Genomic DNA, 16448 nt, shown 5'->3' with positions numbered 1-16448 from the left:
GTGCCTGCATGCATCTGTGTGTGTGTGCCTGCATGCATCTGTGTGTGTGTGTCTGCATGCATCTGTGTGTGTGTGTCTGCATGCATCTGTGTGTATGTGTCTGCATGCATCTGTGTGTGTGTGTGTGTGTGTGTGTGTGTGTGTGTGTGTGTGTGTGTGTGTGTCTGCATGCATCTGTGTGTGTGTGTGTACTGTACCTCCGTCGGGCAGGTTGGCCCAGTAGATGACTCTGAAGCCGAGCAGGATGCCGTTGAGAGCGTCTTTAGGAGGGGTCAGCCAGGATAGAGAGATGATCTCTGGAGACGCTGCTGTGGCCTGGACGTTCTCTGGAGGCCGGCTGGGAACTGTCACAACCAGGGAGGAGGAAAAACAACATTGTTACCTCAGTCTCCAAACAAGTAGAATGAACAGAGGAGTTTACTGAAGAGAAGAGAATATTGAGATACTCTTGGAAGTGAACTTCATAATGCTTAAAACTAGTGTTTTGGGACCAAGCCTTCATCAGGTATGATTTTAGCCATGACAAAAATGACCAGCCATGCATGACAATACTGAACATGTGATAGACACGGTGTCACTATACCAGCAGTACCAACATCATCCACTAGATGTCGATAAAACTCCATCCTGGGAGTTCACTTCCTTCAGAGACAAAACATCAGCCATTTGACCCTTGATGCACCACAATACTGTAGAAAACCCTAATGTTTGAAATCAGTAAGATTTCCACTGTCCACGATATTGTTACTGATAGCTAAAGGCAGACTGTGTGTGTGTCCTCCTCACCGTCCTCCAACGTGGTAGAGATGACCTCCTGGGAGGAGGGTCCTGTCCCAGCGCTGTTGCTGGCCTGCACCACCACTCCATACTGGGTGAACTTCTTCAGGTTGTCCAGGGTGACGCTCTCACTGTGGTCGTTGTCCCCCGTCGTCTCCATGCTGATGACGTTGAACTGGTAGTTTCCCCCGGTGCTGAACTCCCTGTAGCCCACCTGGTAGCCACGGATTGCCCCGTTCTGGAGGTGCTTCTTAGGGGCCTGGTGAAGGACAGAGGGAGGGAAGAGAGGGGAACGTACATTTAGGTATTGGGGGACATCTTCTTGAGGACAGAATAATGGTTGTGGCCCTCAATGACCTGATATGTAACAGACCATGTAGCTAGTAGACCACTGAGCTACAGTAAATTCTTCTCAGTCCTGATGGAATTGATTGAACATATTTTACCCTCCAGGAGACTCTGATGCTCTGAGAGGAGAAAGCTTCAAGCTGCACATCTTGTGGGGGACCATCAGGAGCTAGAAGGAAGAGCATACATCAAGGTCATTCAGATCTGAGCTACTGTCAGTTGAGTAGAGAAGGTGCATGAAGGCAGAAATTAGTCAGCAAAGGAATTAAACTATCCAGTCTGAGTGTATTCTGAAGATTATTCCAGGGTTAAGGCAAAGATCCTGAGACATGGAAGGCTAAGGTTCTACTGTATCTTTGGGTTGACCAGAGTATTTGGTCTCAGATGGCCCAGCCCACTTGAACAGTAATAAAGATGGAGGTCATGTTTATGAGAGGTCATGGGGGACAGAGTCAGAAGAGAAGTGAGAGAGAGGAGTGCAGTAAGGGGATTTGGAGGAACCACCAAAGGGAATGGGAGCAATTTACAGAGGGGCTGGCCAGTGATCTATTGACCGCAGTGTGACATTTACAACATGGGCTGCTAATTGAAAAGTCACGCTTTTAGTGCAGGGTCAGCATGTGTTCAATAATGCAACGGAGCCAATGGAGCTGATGTCACTCTGCTGTTAATGAATTGACTTCCTCATCCCCATTACCCTCTTTTCTACCTCTTTCATCCTAGTCACTTATGTAGGTCTTTCCTTTTGCAGTTCATCATCCTGCCTGTTTGCCTGCTTTGCCTTATGTATTTATGTAGTGCAACAGTCTAAATGTGTATGTACAGTATAGCTACGCATGTCTGTGTGTGCTTGCCTTGTTGTTGTTGTATGTCTGTGTCTGCATACAGTGTGTGTATACATATAACCAGTGGTGGTCTAATACCTGCTTCGTCTGTGGTGATCGTGAGTTCGTTGCTGGCCTCACTCTTGCCGATGTGGTTCTTGGCGAACATGCGGATGCTGTATGTGGAGGAGGGGTGCAGGTCTATGATGGTGGCCTGGTTGAGCTGGGGAGACACGTCTTTGGTCCTTTGGGCCATTTCCCAGGAGCCTGTGGGGCCGGGGTCAAGGGTCAAGGTTTACAGCTAAGTGGGGCTGTAGGTCAAAGCCTGCTAAGTGCATTAGTCTGCTGTATTGAATTATAGCACTGAGAAAAAGTTAAAAGATCATTAAAAATCATTATCTGGAAGGCAAGAGGAGCACATTCAGCTTAACATGAGGATACAGAGAATAATTTCATCAGGAGAGACCTTAAAAATACACAAGTGAAAATATTTGTATTCTGTGCCATACAGAAAAGATAACTCGTTTGTCTTGTACCTGATTTGTTCTTGCACTCAATGTCGAAGCCTGTGATTGGGCTGTTTCCATCGAAGCCCATGGTCCAGCGGAGGGCGATGGTCCTGTCCTTCACCTCTCTGATCTCCACCTCAGGAGGGTCCGGGGGCTCTGAGGGACACCACAAAGTCACACACAAGGTTATACAACGCTAGGGTGTTGATTTTGCATCATTACCCTAATTGTGGGGTTATATTTTGTATTTCATTATGTTTTCATGACAATTGTCAGTGGAAGGCAGCTGTACCTTGCACTGTTAGCTGAATGATCCCTCTGTCTTCACCATAGGAGTTGATGGCATGGCAGGAGAAGAAGCCAGAGTCTTCCCTCACTGTCGGCCGGATCTATGTGAAGGGGAAAAGAGGGTCAGCTACATAGATAAGGAAGTGCATGGGCTATATCATTCACAGACAGGGCTCATGTTGAACCATCATCAAACCTGTCTACAAACTGACGAACTTAGTGCAGGCTTTTGCTACACCGCTTTGCTCCAAGCAAATGCCCTGCATACCCAGTAGTTCTCCACCTGGCCTCAGCAGAGGTAACTGGGAACAGGGCAGCACCATTCCACTGGTGTGTCTGTATACCTGCAGGGTGGAGATGACCTCGTCGGCCACCTCTTTGACGGTGACCACGTAGCGGTGGCTGCTCTCCGGGTTGATGATGCGCTCCTCCTTCTCCCAGCGCACCATGATGGGTTTCTCCCCGTGGGCCGTGCAGCTCATCCTCTTCTCACTGCCCTGCGTGGCCAGCGTGGTGTTGGGGTACGACGTGATCATAGCCGGGACTGGAAGGGAGAGAGAAAAGGGGGAGGGAAAGAGAGAGAGAGCGAGACAGACAGACAAATAGATGGACAGCAAGAGAAGAGAGAGTGAGAAAGAGAGACAGCAAGAGAGAAAGAGAAAGAGTAGAGGAGAGGGGGAGGGAGGGAGGGAGGGAGGGAGAAAGATAGAGATAGAGAAAAGAGTAGAAGGGACATATTACATTAGTTATGAAGTAAGACAGGCTGAACATAAACACATTTAGCCATAATCCAATTCCAGTTGGACATCATAGTGATACCTGTCACATGGAGGGTCGTTAAACGACAGGGGAACAGTGTAATGAATCAAATCTCTCTGCTCAAATGACACTTAATTGAGTCATAGTATAGCTAACTTCAGTGGTTGCTAAGTGTTTTGGTTTACATTCTGCAGACATTGCTCCAATTTCTAACATAAAACACAGTGAACGCCATGCTTCTTGTTGAACTGTGACAACAAACATCTTATGACAACAAGCAGCCAAGGCTTGGATCTGAGAAAATCCCTATTGGCCGGTCCCTGACAGCACACTAGAACAGCACACTACACACACTAACGACCCACACACACAGCTCATTACCCCCACAAACGAGTGTGTAATGACACACACACACACACACACACACACACGGCTCGGCTCCTGTGATGTGATGGAAAGTGTCAGGCGAGGGGTGGCAGATGTTTAAGCTTCATCTCTTATTCATTCCCCGGCCATTTTGAGCCACGCAGCAGAAAAATAAGGTTGATTTATTTTACATGAAAACTATGAATTTTTTGTGAGATGCACTTTGAGCAAAGGTAGTCTCATTGTGCCATTTAAAGTGGCTCCGAGGTGAAAGTTTACCCCAGACAGAGACTGACACTACACTAATGGGTTAATCATAAACTATAATGAACCGCTATGACCTCGACCACTACATTCTAAGAAAAAAAAGGTGCTATCTAGAACCTTAACGTGTTCTTCGGCTGTCCCCATAGGAGAACCCTTTGAAGAACACCTTTCGGTTGTAGGTAGAACCCTTTTGGATTCCATGTAGAGAACCCAAAAGGGTTCTTGTAAGAGTGTAGTATTACCATGATTATGACATAGGTAAGCTCAAACTAGCCTAGCTAAGACTAACATCATGATGAGATCAGGTGAGAGCCCTCCAATGGGACACTACAGTGTTGATGCGTAGTCAATGAAACACCTATTGTACAGAAGGACTACATGAGGTGAGGTGGCCATAACACAGGGGGAGATCACACAGACAGGACCAATGTAATCAGTGTGTGAGTGGGAGAGTAGCACAGCTGTGTCTGTCTGCCCCGAGGCACATGCCACGGTGCCAGGCTGTTTCATGGGCCTGTAATTGCTGTGTTGATGTATTTTTTTAATATCCGGCAGAATTATGGGTAGAGGAACACGGCTCTGGGGGCGTGGGGGCGAGGTGACTCCTCCACTGGGAGACTCAAACATTGGACAGACACTCATTTTTTATTTCACACAGTGAACTACATAAACACACATGCACACAGTTTAATTAGCAGTACTGACTGATATGTGTATCTCTAGCTGACAGAGTAGAGGTTAGGAGAGGCCCGTCTCTAAACCTGAAGCCCAGAGGGCAACAAACATGATTCATATCAGCCTGCCTCACTAACTGCCTGCAGGTAATTCTGGGATATTCTGCTCCCGTGAGACAAAAGCTGCAGCTCCCCCTCCCAGGCTCCCCTTCACCAGACCAGGTTACCATGCCAACTAGCATCGGACAAGCTATATCTCCCTCTCTCCCTCCATCCCTGTCCTCAAAGGAGGCCATTTATAGTATCCAGGAATAGAACATGGAGCAGCCATTGATTTTCTACAGGACCATGATTACATTATCCCAGCCCAGAATGTCGCAATGCAGACCCAAAATAAAAACAGGGATATACAGTACCAGTTAAAAGTTTGGATAAACCTACTCATTCAAGGGTTTTTCTTTATTTTTATTATTTTCTACATTGTAGAATAATAGTGAAGACAGCAAAACTATTAAATAACACATATGGAATCATGTAGTAAGCAAAAAAGTGTTAAACAAATATATATATATTAGATTTTAGATTCTTCATAACAACCACCTTTTGCCTTGATGACAGCTTTAAACACTCTTGGCATTCTCTCAACCAGCTTCACCTGGAATACTTTTCCAACACTCTTGAAGGAGTTCCCACATGTGCTGAGCACTTGTTGGCTGCTTTTCCTTTACTCTGCAGTCCAACTCATTCCAAACCATCTCAATTGGGTTGAGGTCGGGTGATTGTGGAGGCCAGGTCATCTGATGCAGCACTCCATCACTCTATTCTTGGTCAAATAGCCCTTACAGAGCCTGGAGGTGTGTTTTGGTCATTGTCCTGTTGAAGAAAAATGATAGTCCCACTAAGCGCAAACCAGATGGAATGGCGTATCACTGCAGAATGCTGTGGTAGCCATGCTGGTTGAGTGTGCCTTGAATTCCAAATAAATCACAGACAGTGTCACCAGCAAAGAACCCCCACACCTCCTCCTCCATGCTTCACAGTGGGAACCACACGGTGGGAACCACACAACCTACTGGTGGACCGCAGACCTATACAGTCGCCCATGGTCTGCGAGTCTTCCACACCCTTCTCTTGTCCACCACGGTTTAATAGCCCCTCTCACGCCTGCCGAGAGACATCGGAGGTTACGTGAAACCTGGGCCTCTATTGTGGAGAGAGTTACCACCTACTCAATAGCTGTCCTATTCGCCCCCCACAAAGGGGTGACCACAACCCCTCCACTTCCGCCCGGGTAAGCACCTCTACATTTTTGAATATTACCAAAAGGCAGTTTGGTATCCCGGCTCTTCTTTCTGCTAATGGGGTCACTCAGTTTGCGGAGGGACTAGTGGACTCGGGGGGCTGCAGGTAATTTCATTGACAAACAATTGGCACAACAGTTAAGAGTCAAACTAATCCCTGTTAATCCTCCCCTTAATGTGCTGGACGGACAACCTCTCGGAACTGGTTTTGTGACTCACATGACCGAAAGTATAACCCTTCAGATTGGCCTCCTTCACTCTGAGGTCATTCAGTTAACCTGTCTGGGCTAGGGGGCAGTATTTTCACGTCCGGATAAAAAACGTACCCGATTTAAACTGGTTACTAACCTTTCCCAGAAACGAGAATATGCATATTATTAGTAGATTTGGATAGAAAACACTCTGAAGTTTCTAAAACTGTTTGAATGGTTCTGTGAGTATAACAGAACTCATATGGCAGGCAAAAACCTGAGAAAAGTCCAAGCAGGAAGTGGCCTGTCTGACAATTTGTAGTTCTTCTTTCTAGTCCCTTACGAAACTACAGTATCTCTGGGGTTACGTTGCACTTTCTAAGGCTTCCATTGGCTCTCTAAAGCCTTCAGAAAGCGGATTGAGGCGTCTCCTGTCTCTGGGCAGAGTATGGTAGCTCAGTTTGTCAGTGGTCTGCCCGGTGATTAAGAGATTGGAGATGCGCGGTCCGCGACCATGCTGTTTTTTCTTTTCCTCTTTGAATGAAAACACTATTGTTCGGTTTGAATATTATCGCTATTTTACGAGAAAAATACCATAAAAATTGATTTTAAACAGCGTTTGACATGCTTCTAAGTATGGTAAAGGAACATTTAGAATTTTTTGGTCTCGAAATGCGCTCGCGTGTTACCCTTTGGATAGTGACCTGAACGCACGAACAAAACGGAGGTATTTGGACATAACTATGGATTATTTGGAACAAAAACAACATTTATTGTAGAAGTAGCAGTCCTGGGAGTGCATTCTGATGAAGATCAGCAAAGGTAATACAATTTTTCGAATAGTAATTCTGAGTTTAGTGAGCCCCGAAGTTGGCGGGTGTCAAAATAGCTAGCCGTGATGGCTGAGCTATGTACTCAGAATATTGCAAAATGTGCTTTCACCGAAAAGCTATTTTAAAATCTGACATAGCGATTGCGTAAAGGAGTTCTGTATCTATAATTCTTAAAATAATTGTTATGTATTTTGTCAACGTTTATGGTGAGTAATTTAGTAAATTCACCGGAAGTTTTGGGTGGGAATGCATGTTCTGAACATCACATGCCAATGTAAAAATCTGTTTTTGGATATAAATATGAACTTGATTGAACAAAACATGCATGTATTGTATAACATAATGTCCTAGGAGTGTCATCTGATGAAGATCAAAGGTTAGTGCTTCATTTAGCTGTGTTTTGGGTTTATGTGACATATATGCTTGCTTGGAAAATGGCTGTGTGATTATTTGTGGCTATGTACTCTCCTAACATAATCTAATGTTTTGCTTTTGCTGTAAAGCCTTTTTGAAATCAGACAATGTGGTTAGATTAATGAGAGTCTTTTCTTTAAAATGGTGTAAAATAGTCGTATGTTTGAAAAATAGAAATTATTGCATTTTTGAGGTTTTGTATTTCGCGCCACGCTCTTCCACTGGCTGTTGAATAGAGTGGGACGGTGACGTGCCACCTAGCCCATAGAGGTTAATGGTGTTGTCTTCACCTAAAGAACCCCTCATCCTCGGTCACCCCTGGCTAAGCCTTCACGACCCTGCCATCTCCTGGCGGTAAGGGGAACTACTGTCATGGTCTCCCGCCTGTTTTAAGGACTGCTTCAATCTACCCTGTCGAGCCACCTCTATAGAAGGATCGGAGTCGGCCATTCCAAGCCACATCCCACCTGTATATGCCCAGTTCCAGAGTGTCTTCAGCAAGAAAATGGTGTCCATTCTGCCCCCTCATCGCCCGGAGGACTGCACGATCGACCTCCTTCCTGGGGCATCGCCCCCTGAGGGTCGGATCTACCCCTTGTCCATCCCAGAGAATGAGGCTATGGACACCTATATAGAAGAGGCCCTCGACATGGGATTAATCCGTCCATCCACATCTCTGGCTGCATCCAGTTTCTTTTTTGTGAAAAAAGGATGGTAGTCTCCATCCCTGCATAGATTACCGACCCCTCAATGACATTACTATCAAGAATCGCTTCCCTCTTCCTCTGATTCCGGCCGCACTAGAACAAGTTGGACAAGCTACCATCTACTCCAAACTGGACCTACGTAGTGCTTACAACCTGGTCCGTATCCGAAGTGGAGATGAGTGGAAGATGGCGTTCATCACCACTAGGGGTCACTATGAATACCTGGTTATGCCCTACGGTCTCAACAATGCTCTCGCAGTCTTCCAGTCCTTCGTGAATTAAGTTTTCCAGGACATGATCAACCAGTTCCTCATCGTGTACATTGACGATATCTTGATCTACTCAACAGGTCCTCCAACGGCTACAGGACCACCATCTTTATGTCAAGGCTGAGAAGAGTGCCTTTCATGTTACTACGGCCTTCCTAGGTTTCGTGTTGACACCAGGAGGGGTCAACATGGATGAAGGGAAAGTCACGGCCGTGCTTAGCTGGCCCAAACCTACCACCGTAAAGGAACTACAACATTTCCTAGGATTTTCCAACTACTACCGCCGGTTCATCCGAAACTGCAGCAGCACAACCGCTCTTCTCTCAGCTCTCACCAGTCAAAAAACTCGTATTTCTCCAAAAAGTTCCATCTTTGTCCCCATGTGCAGTTGCAAACTGTAGTCTGGCTTTTTTATGGTGGGTTTGGAGCAGTGGCTTCTTCCTTGCTGAGCGGCCTTTCAGGTTATGTCGATATAGAACTCGTTTTACTGTGGATATAGAACCTTTTGTACATGTTTCCTCCAGCATCTTCACAAGGTCCTTTGCTGATGTTCTGGGATTGATTTGCACTTTTTGCAACAAAGTATGTTAATCTCTAGGAGACGTGCGTGCGTCATCCTTCCTGAGCCGTATGATGGCTGCGTGGTCCCATGGTGTTTATAATTGTGTACTATTGTTTGTACAGATGAACGTGGTACCTTCAGGCATTTGGAAATTGCTCCCAAGGATGAACCAGACTTGTGGAGGTCTTCAATTTTTTTCTGAGGTCTTGGCTGATTTCTTTTGATTTTCCCATGATGTCAGGCAAAGAGGCACTGAGTTTGAAGGTAGGCCTTGAAATACATCCACAGGTACACCTCCAATTGACTCAAATGATGTCAATTAGCCTATGAGAATCTTCTAAAGCCATGACATTATTTTCTGGAATTTCCCAAGCTGTTTGGTCTAGCGTCCCACCACGACAACATCCGGTGAAATTGCAGAGCGCAAAATTCAAAATACAAAAATCGTAACATTAAACATACATGAAAATACAAGTGTCTTACATCGTTTAAAAGCTTAAGTTCTTGTTAATCCAAACGCGTTGTCATATTTCAAAAATGCTTTACGGCGAAAGCATACCATGCAATTATCTGAGGACAGCGCCCCGCATACACCAGCATTAAAAACATTTTTCAAACCAGCAGAGGCGTCACAAAAATCTGAAATAGCGATAAAATAAATCACTTACCTTTGAAGATCTTCCTCTGTTTGCAATCCCAAGGGTCCCAGCTACACAACAAATGGTCGTTTTGTTCGATAAAGTCCTTCTTTATATCCCAAAAAAGTCTGTTTAGTTGGCGCGTTTGATTCAGTAATCCACCGTTCCACTCGTTCAACATGCAGACAAAAGGAATCCCAAAAGTTACCGGTAAACTTCGTCCAAACAAGTCAAACAATGTTTCTAATCAATCCTCAGGTACCCTAATATGTAAATAAACAATACATTTTAAGACAGAATGTAGTTTATTCAATACCGGAGATAAATAACGAAGTGCATGCCCTCATTCACGCGCGCCACAAGATTAGAGTCCTACTGAGGGACACCTTGAAAAACGACAACTACTTGATCATTTTTCAAAAAACAAGCCTGAAACCCTTTCTAAAGACTGTTGATATCTAGTGGAAGCCATAGGAACTGCAATCTGGGAGGAATTATTTTGAATATCCCATAGACTAGCATTGAAATTGTCTGTGACCTCAAAAAATACATTCCTGGATGGATTCTCCTTGGATTTTCGCCTGCCATATCAGTTCTGTTATACTCACAAACCTTATTTTAACAGTTTTAGAAACTTCAGAGTGTTTTCTATCCAATGCTACCAATTATATGCATATCCATATCCAGTTTACTTTGGGCATGTCAGTCATCCGAACTTCCGAATACTGCCCCCTAGCCCAAAGAGGTTAAAGGCACAGTCAACTTAGTTTCTGTAAACTTCTGACCCACTGGAATTGTGATACAGTGAATTATAAGTGAAATAATCTGTCTGTAAACAATTGTTGGAAAAATTACTAGTGTCATGCACAAAGTATATGTCCTAACCGACTTGCCAAAACTATAGTTTGTTAAAAAGAAATTTATGGAGTGGTTGAAAAACGTGTATTAATGACTCCAACCTAAGTGTATGTAAACTTCCGACTTCAACTGTATATTCGGAGCTCTGTTTTTCCCGTAATTTAATCCTCCCGTGTATCATAGTTTTTGCCTGCCTCACTAACGACGCCTTTTGCCTATTATTCCCTGCCTGTACCTTAGCCTATCGGATTTCCTGTTATCAACCTATTGCCTGATATCCCGGACGACGTTACTATCCTTTTCCCTGCCTGTACTGTTGTCTGGACCCCCTGTGTATGACCTTCTGCCTGGCCCTGGACCCAGCTACCTGCCTCCTCCTGTGTATGACCTTCTGACTGCCCCTGGACCCAGCTACCTGCCTCCTCCTGTGGTCCTTTACAAATAAACACCTGCTGCGCCCTGCGCTTGAAACCAGCTATCTGTCTCCCATCGTGTTCATTACAAAGGCTAAGATTGGCTACTTTGAAGAGTCTAAAATAGAAAATATATTTTGATTTATTTAACACTTTTTGGTTACTACATGATTCCAGACAAAGACATGAATAATATTGCTTAAGGTTGTCTTACCTGCCAGGCTTATATACATTCAGGTGCATAATTATTGGTACCCTTGATAAAGATGAGCAAAAAAAAGACCGTATAAACCAAATAATACAAATATTGAGCTATATTGTATGCTAAAAAAAGGGAAATTATTTATACTAGTACAATTGCTCAGATAAAGTAGATTTTTTTATTTGTTATTATCAATTAATAAAAAACATCTAAAAAAAGATAGGAGTCAAAAGTATTAGCACACTTGTTTGCAATACTCCAGCACTCTCCCTTCGCAAGGATAACGACACTGAGCCTTTTTCTAAAATGTTTTATGAAATTGGAAAAAACGTTGGGAGCAACAGTATCTTAGACCATTCCTCCATACAGAATCTTTCCAGATCCTTGATATCCTTTGTCTGCTCTTATGGACTGCCCTCTTGAATTCAAAACACATGTTTTCAATGTGGTTCAAGTCTGGAGACTGAGATGGCCATTAAAAATTTGATTTTGTGGTTAATTAACAATTTCTTTGTGGAATTTGATTAGTGCTTGGGGTTATTGTCTTGCTGGAATATCTACTTGCGGCCAAGTGTCAACCTCCTGGTAGAGGTAACCCTGTTTTTGGAAAGTAATTCTGACCTCTATCTTTTTTGTACATTTTTGTATTACTTGTTAAACAAAATCTCTTTCTCTGAGAAATTGTATTAGTATGAAATAATATAAGCACAGTATTTGTATTATTATTTATTTGATTGTCTTTTTTTATTATCATCATCAAGGGTGACAATAATTATGGACCTGACTCTCGATCTACCATACTTATGCCAGATGTGAAATATACAGTAGGCCTACATGTCCACCATCTTATGCAGTCAGTTGAAACAGACAACAAAACTTCCTGTCTCCTACCAACCTTTTTATTTTATATATATTTTTTAACCTTTATTTAACTATGCAAGTCAGTTAAGAACAAATTCTTATTTACAATGACAGCCTACCAAAAGCCAAAAGGCCTCCTGCGGGGACTGGGACTGGGGCTGGGATTAAAAATTAAAAATAAAATACAAATATAGGACAAAACACACATCACGACAAGAGAGACACCACAACACTACATAAAGAGAGACCTAAGACAACAACATAACATGGCAGCAACACATGGAAACACAGCATGGTAGCGACACAACATGCCAACAACATGGTAGCAACACAACATGGCAGCAGCACAACAAGGCAGCAGCACAACATAGTAGCAGCACAAAACATGGTACAAACATTATTGGGCACAGACAACAGCACAAAGGGCAAGAAGGTAGAGAGTATAATACATCACGCGAAGCAGCCACAACTGTCAGTAGGCCTACTTGTCCATTATCTTATTCAGTCAGTTGAAACAGACAAAACTTCCTGTCTCCTACCAACCTTTTTTTTTCTGACACCACTGTTCCATGCACATGCAGTACATTTAATCATATCCATATCTACCCAGCATGGACATCTAACAGTAACATTAACCTATGACTGTAGATTCCAGGTCGAATAGATAGCCGCAGGCATCAGGCTCCATTTACCCCTCCAGAGTGAGTGTCTGGCTGTGGAATGTAGGCCACAGGGTGCCCTGGTTGGATGACTGGGCCATGGGTGTGAGACGAGAACAAGACAAGATCACTCCCTACAGGAGCCCACTGCCCCTGGGGCATTGTGTGTGTGTGTGTGTGTGTGTGTGTATGTATGTGTATAGAGTGGGTAGGTAGGGGGAAGGGCGGTGATGGCACAGATTTGACTGGTTCACTGGGTGCTAGCTCTACTCACTGCACCAAAATAATTCCCTTAGCTGCACAATTGGGTTGGACATTGAGCATGATGCTGAGTATATGGCTGCAGACAGGCTGCTTTGTGTGGGTAGTTGGAGGGCTGAAACAAGGGAAGGAATGAGAGAAAGAAAGCGAGAGTGAGAATAATTCTTACTTCAGTCTGAGGGAAGCGGTCTGATTGGGTGATTGGGAGCTTGGCGACCAGGCGACAACGCTGTTTTTCTCCAGTTAAGTCTCATTATGTGTGTGCTCTCATCATTGTGTCTCGGTGCGTTATGAGTGTAATGCTCTTAATTGATCCTAATTGGCACTGATAAACATTGAGTGGCTGTTGACCCACTCTGATAGAATAAACCTACTCTGGATTAGTGATGCATCCAGTCAATTGCATCAGTGGAGGTAGGTATGCGGTAGAGGAGACTGTCGTCATTTACACATGGGAATGGGTTCAAATCCTGTTGTTGCCCTCAGCTGCACAAAATATAAATAAAGACATGGATAGTTTTAAGTAAGGTAGACTTAAGTATTAAGGTGTCTAGGCAATATGCCAAATATTATGAACCTATGATGAATAAAGAGTGAATACTGTGAGCATACACACAAAGCTGTGAAAATACTGCTATTGCGACATAAGCAATTTCAGCTGACTGTGGGTGTCTGTGACATTGTTCATATACGAGGATGCATGGTGTATTATGGTTAGGCATTAGCCTATGCACAGACACTAATCACAATAAAAGTGTTTCACTACGACATCACAATAGCTGCAATTCATTTCCCTGTGGGTCCGCCACAATAGCCTGGCCGAATGGAATCTGTCGAAACCACTGAATTACAGTAGCAGCCTGCGAGGGCCATGATTCTTCAGTAATGGCCTCTCTCTCTCTCTCTGTGTGGTGTGTGTGTCTATTAGTGTCTTTTCCAGAAACACAACCAAGTAAACTTGTGAGCGGGGTAACCCAGCCAAGAGCTCATCCAGTACTGTATATCACCTGGCCACTTTACAGCCAGTCAGTTCCAGTGTTGCTGTAATTGTCTCCTAAGCCTCTTAAGTGGCAGCAGCTTCTCCAGCAGCAGTGGTGTCGTATGGCCTGGATAAACAACACACACCAGCACAGCACAGAGTGTACTGTATGCTACAGTAGTCTGCTGCATGTTTATTGTCTATGAAGAGGAGGACACAGTCTGGTGTGTGTACAGTATGTAACATTACACCTGCTCAGAAGAGGACAGGTTCAGTGGGTTAATGAGGGTCTCGTCTGGCACAAATGCACTGATCCACAGGACACCAGGGAAGAAGGCTCCCAGGGAGGCTCAGGTTCCAGAGAGCAGGAGGGCCAGACACAACCAACAACCTGACCACACGACCACCCGCACAACGATCAAAACAACAACCTGAACCTGACACTCCGGGAGCTGAGCTCAGCTGAGGGAGAACACTGACACAGGCTCACAAACACACACACACACACACACACACACACACACCCTGTTATTAATATCCCTCTGTAGTGTGTGTGTGTGTGTGTGTGTGTGTGTGTGTGTGTGTGTGTGTGTGTGTGTGTGTGTGGACACAGAAAACACTCGAAGCAGCCTATGTCTAAACAATTTACACGGGGATGAAAATCGACCACTGATATGGGTACTCTGCTGTGTGTGTCTAGACATAAGGTTTTAGCTACTGTAAGTACATATAATTGTGTTTATCGGGGTGTGCATCCATATGAGTGTGTGTGTGTTTGTGTGTTTGTAAGTGTATGTGTCCTGGTATATGTATTGTGTGTGTGTTTCTAAGTGTACGTGTCCTGGAACATGTATTGTGTGGGTGTGTTTGAGTAAGAGTGTGAGAGTATTATATGAGCGACTGAGTCAGAGAGACTGGCTTGGCAATCTCAAATGGAGGTCGCTATGGAACATTTTCAATGGTGCAGGAGCTGTGTTTATTTTGTTTTATTCCGGAACAATGTGGACCGCCCTGACTTTCAACGCAGCAACTGTTTGCTTGCAGAGGACTATAGGGTCGAAGTAGCTACTCTTAGAAAACAAGTAGCGAACCTACACAAGCTACTTGGGAATCCACGCCTGTATACTTTTTCTTTTTCTTCTACCCCAGTAGCAGGACGCCGTTCTGGTCTGGTGGAAGTGTCGCCCCAGTGTCGGCTCTCCACAGACAACTTGTCGGTACTGTGCAGGGATCCCTCCCCGGAGGGGCCTCCCCCTTCCCTGGAGAATGAAGCTAGCAGGATGCTCCTGGATGATGGGGGATGTTCCTGTTCTTGACCCAACCAACCAGCCATGGAGATACAGTGAGGGAAAAAAGTATTTGATCCCCTGCTGATATTGTACGTTTGCCCATTGACAAAGAAATGATCAGTCTATAATTTTAATGGTAGGTTTATTTCAACAGTGAGAGACAGAATAACAACAACAAAAAATCCAGAAAAACGTATGTCAAAAATGTTATAAATTGATTTGCATTTTAATGAGGGAAATAAGTATTTGACCCCTCTGCAAAACATGACTTAGTACTTGGTGGCAAAACCCTTGTTGGCAATAACAGAGGTCAGACGTTTCTTGTAATTGGCCATCAGGTTTGCACACATCTCAGGAGGGATTTTGTCCTACTCCTCTTTGCAGATCTTCTCCAAGTCATTAAGGTTTCGAGGCTGACATTTGGCAACTCAAACCTTCAGCTCTCTCCACAGATTTTCTATGGGATTAAGGTCTGGAGACTGGCTAGGCCACTCCAGAAACTTAATGTGCTTCGTCTTGAGCCACTCCTTTGTTGCCTTGGCTGTGTGTTTTGGGTCAATGTCATGCTGGAATACCCATCCACGACTCATTTTCAATGCCCTGGCTGAGGGAAGGAGGTTCTCACCCAAGATTTGACGGTACATGGCCCCGTCCATCGTCCCTTTGATGCGGTGAAGTTGTCCTGTCCCCTTATCAGAAAAACACCCCCAAAGCATAATGTTTCCACCTCCATGTTTGACGGTGGAGATGGTGTTCTTGGGGTCATAGGCAGCATTCCTCCTCCTCCAAACACGGCGAGTTGCGTTGATGCCAAAGAGCTCCCTTTTGGTCTCATCTGACCACAACACTTTCACCCAGTTGTCCTCTGAATCATTCAGATGTTCATTGGCAAACTTCAGACGGGCATGTATATGTGCTTTCTTGAGCAGGGGGACCTTGGGGGCGCTGCAGGATTTCAGTCCTTCACGGCGTAGTGTGTTACCAATTGTTTTCTTGGTGACTATGGTCCCAGCTGCCTTTAGATCATTGACAAGATCCTCCCGTGTAGTTCTGGGCTGATTCCTCACCGTTCTCATGATCATTGCAACTCCACGAGGTGAGATCTTGCATGGAGCCCCAGGCCGAGGGAGATTGACAGTTCTTTTGTGTTTCTTCCATTTGCGAATAATCGCACCAACTGTTGTCACCTTCTCACCAAG

General features: G+C 44.5%; 1 protein-coding gene across 2 annotated transcripts in view; it reads right to left on the bottom strand.

The window, feature by feature from the left end:
• The window catches only part of dscama (Down syndrome cell adhesion molecule a), a 162667-nt gene that overhangs the window by 17278 nt on the left and 128941 nt on the right, over positions 1 to 16448 (bottom strand). For both annotated transcript variants that reach the window (XM_029700548.1, XM_029700549.1), the window contains exons 12-18: positions 3091 to 3290; positions 2751 to 2847; positions 2486 to 2614; positions 2049 to 2216; positions 1224 to 1294; positions 787 to 1036; positions 198 to 344 (exon numbers count right to left, since the gene is read on the bottom strand). In XM_029700548.1, coding sequence (XP_029556408.1) covers positions 198 to 344; positions 787 to 1036; positions 1224 to 1294; positions 2049 to 2216; positions 2486 to 2614; positions 2751 to 2847; positions 3091 to 3290 — 1062 coding nt within the window. The remainder of the gene's footprint in view (positions 1 to 197; positions 345 to 786; positions 1037 to 1223; positions 1295 to 2048; positions 2217 to 2485; positions 2615 to 2750; positions 2848 to 3090; positions 3291 to 16448) is intronic.

The sequence above is a fragment of the Salmo trutta genome, chromosome 19 (assembly GCF_901001165.1).
Source record: "Salmo trutta chromosome 19, fSalTru1.1, whole genome shotgun sequence".
Lineage (NCBI taxonomy): Eukaryota > Metazoa > Chordata > Actinopteri > Salmoniformes > Salmonidae > Salmo > Salmo trutta.
Note: the sequence above shows the minus strand (reverse complement) of the source record. Positions and strands in the feature narration are given on the sequence as shown.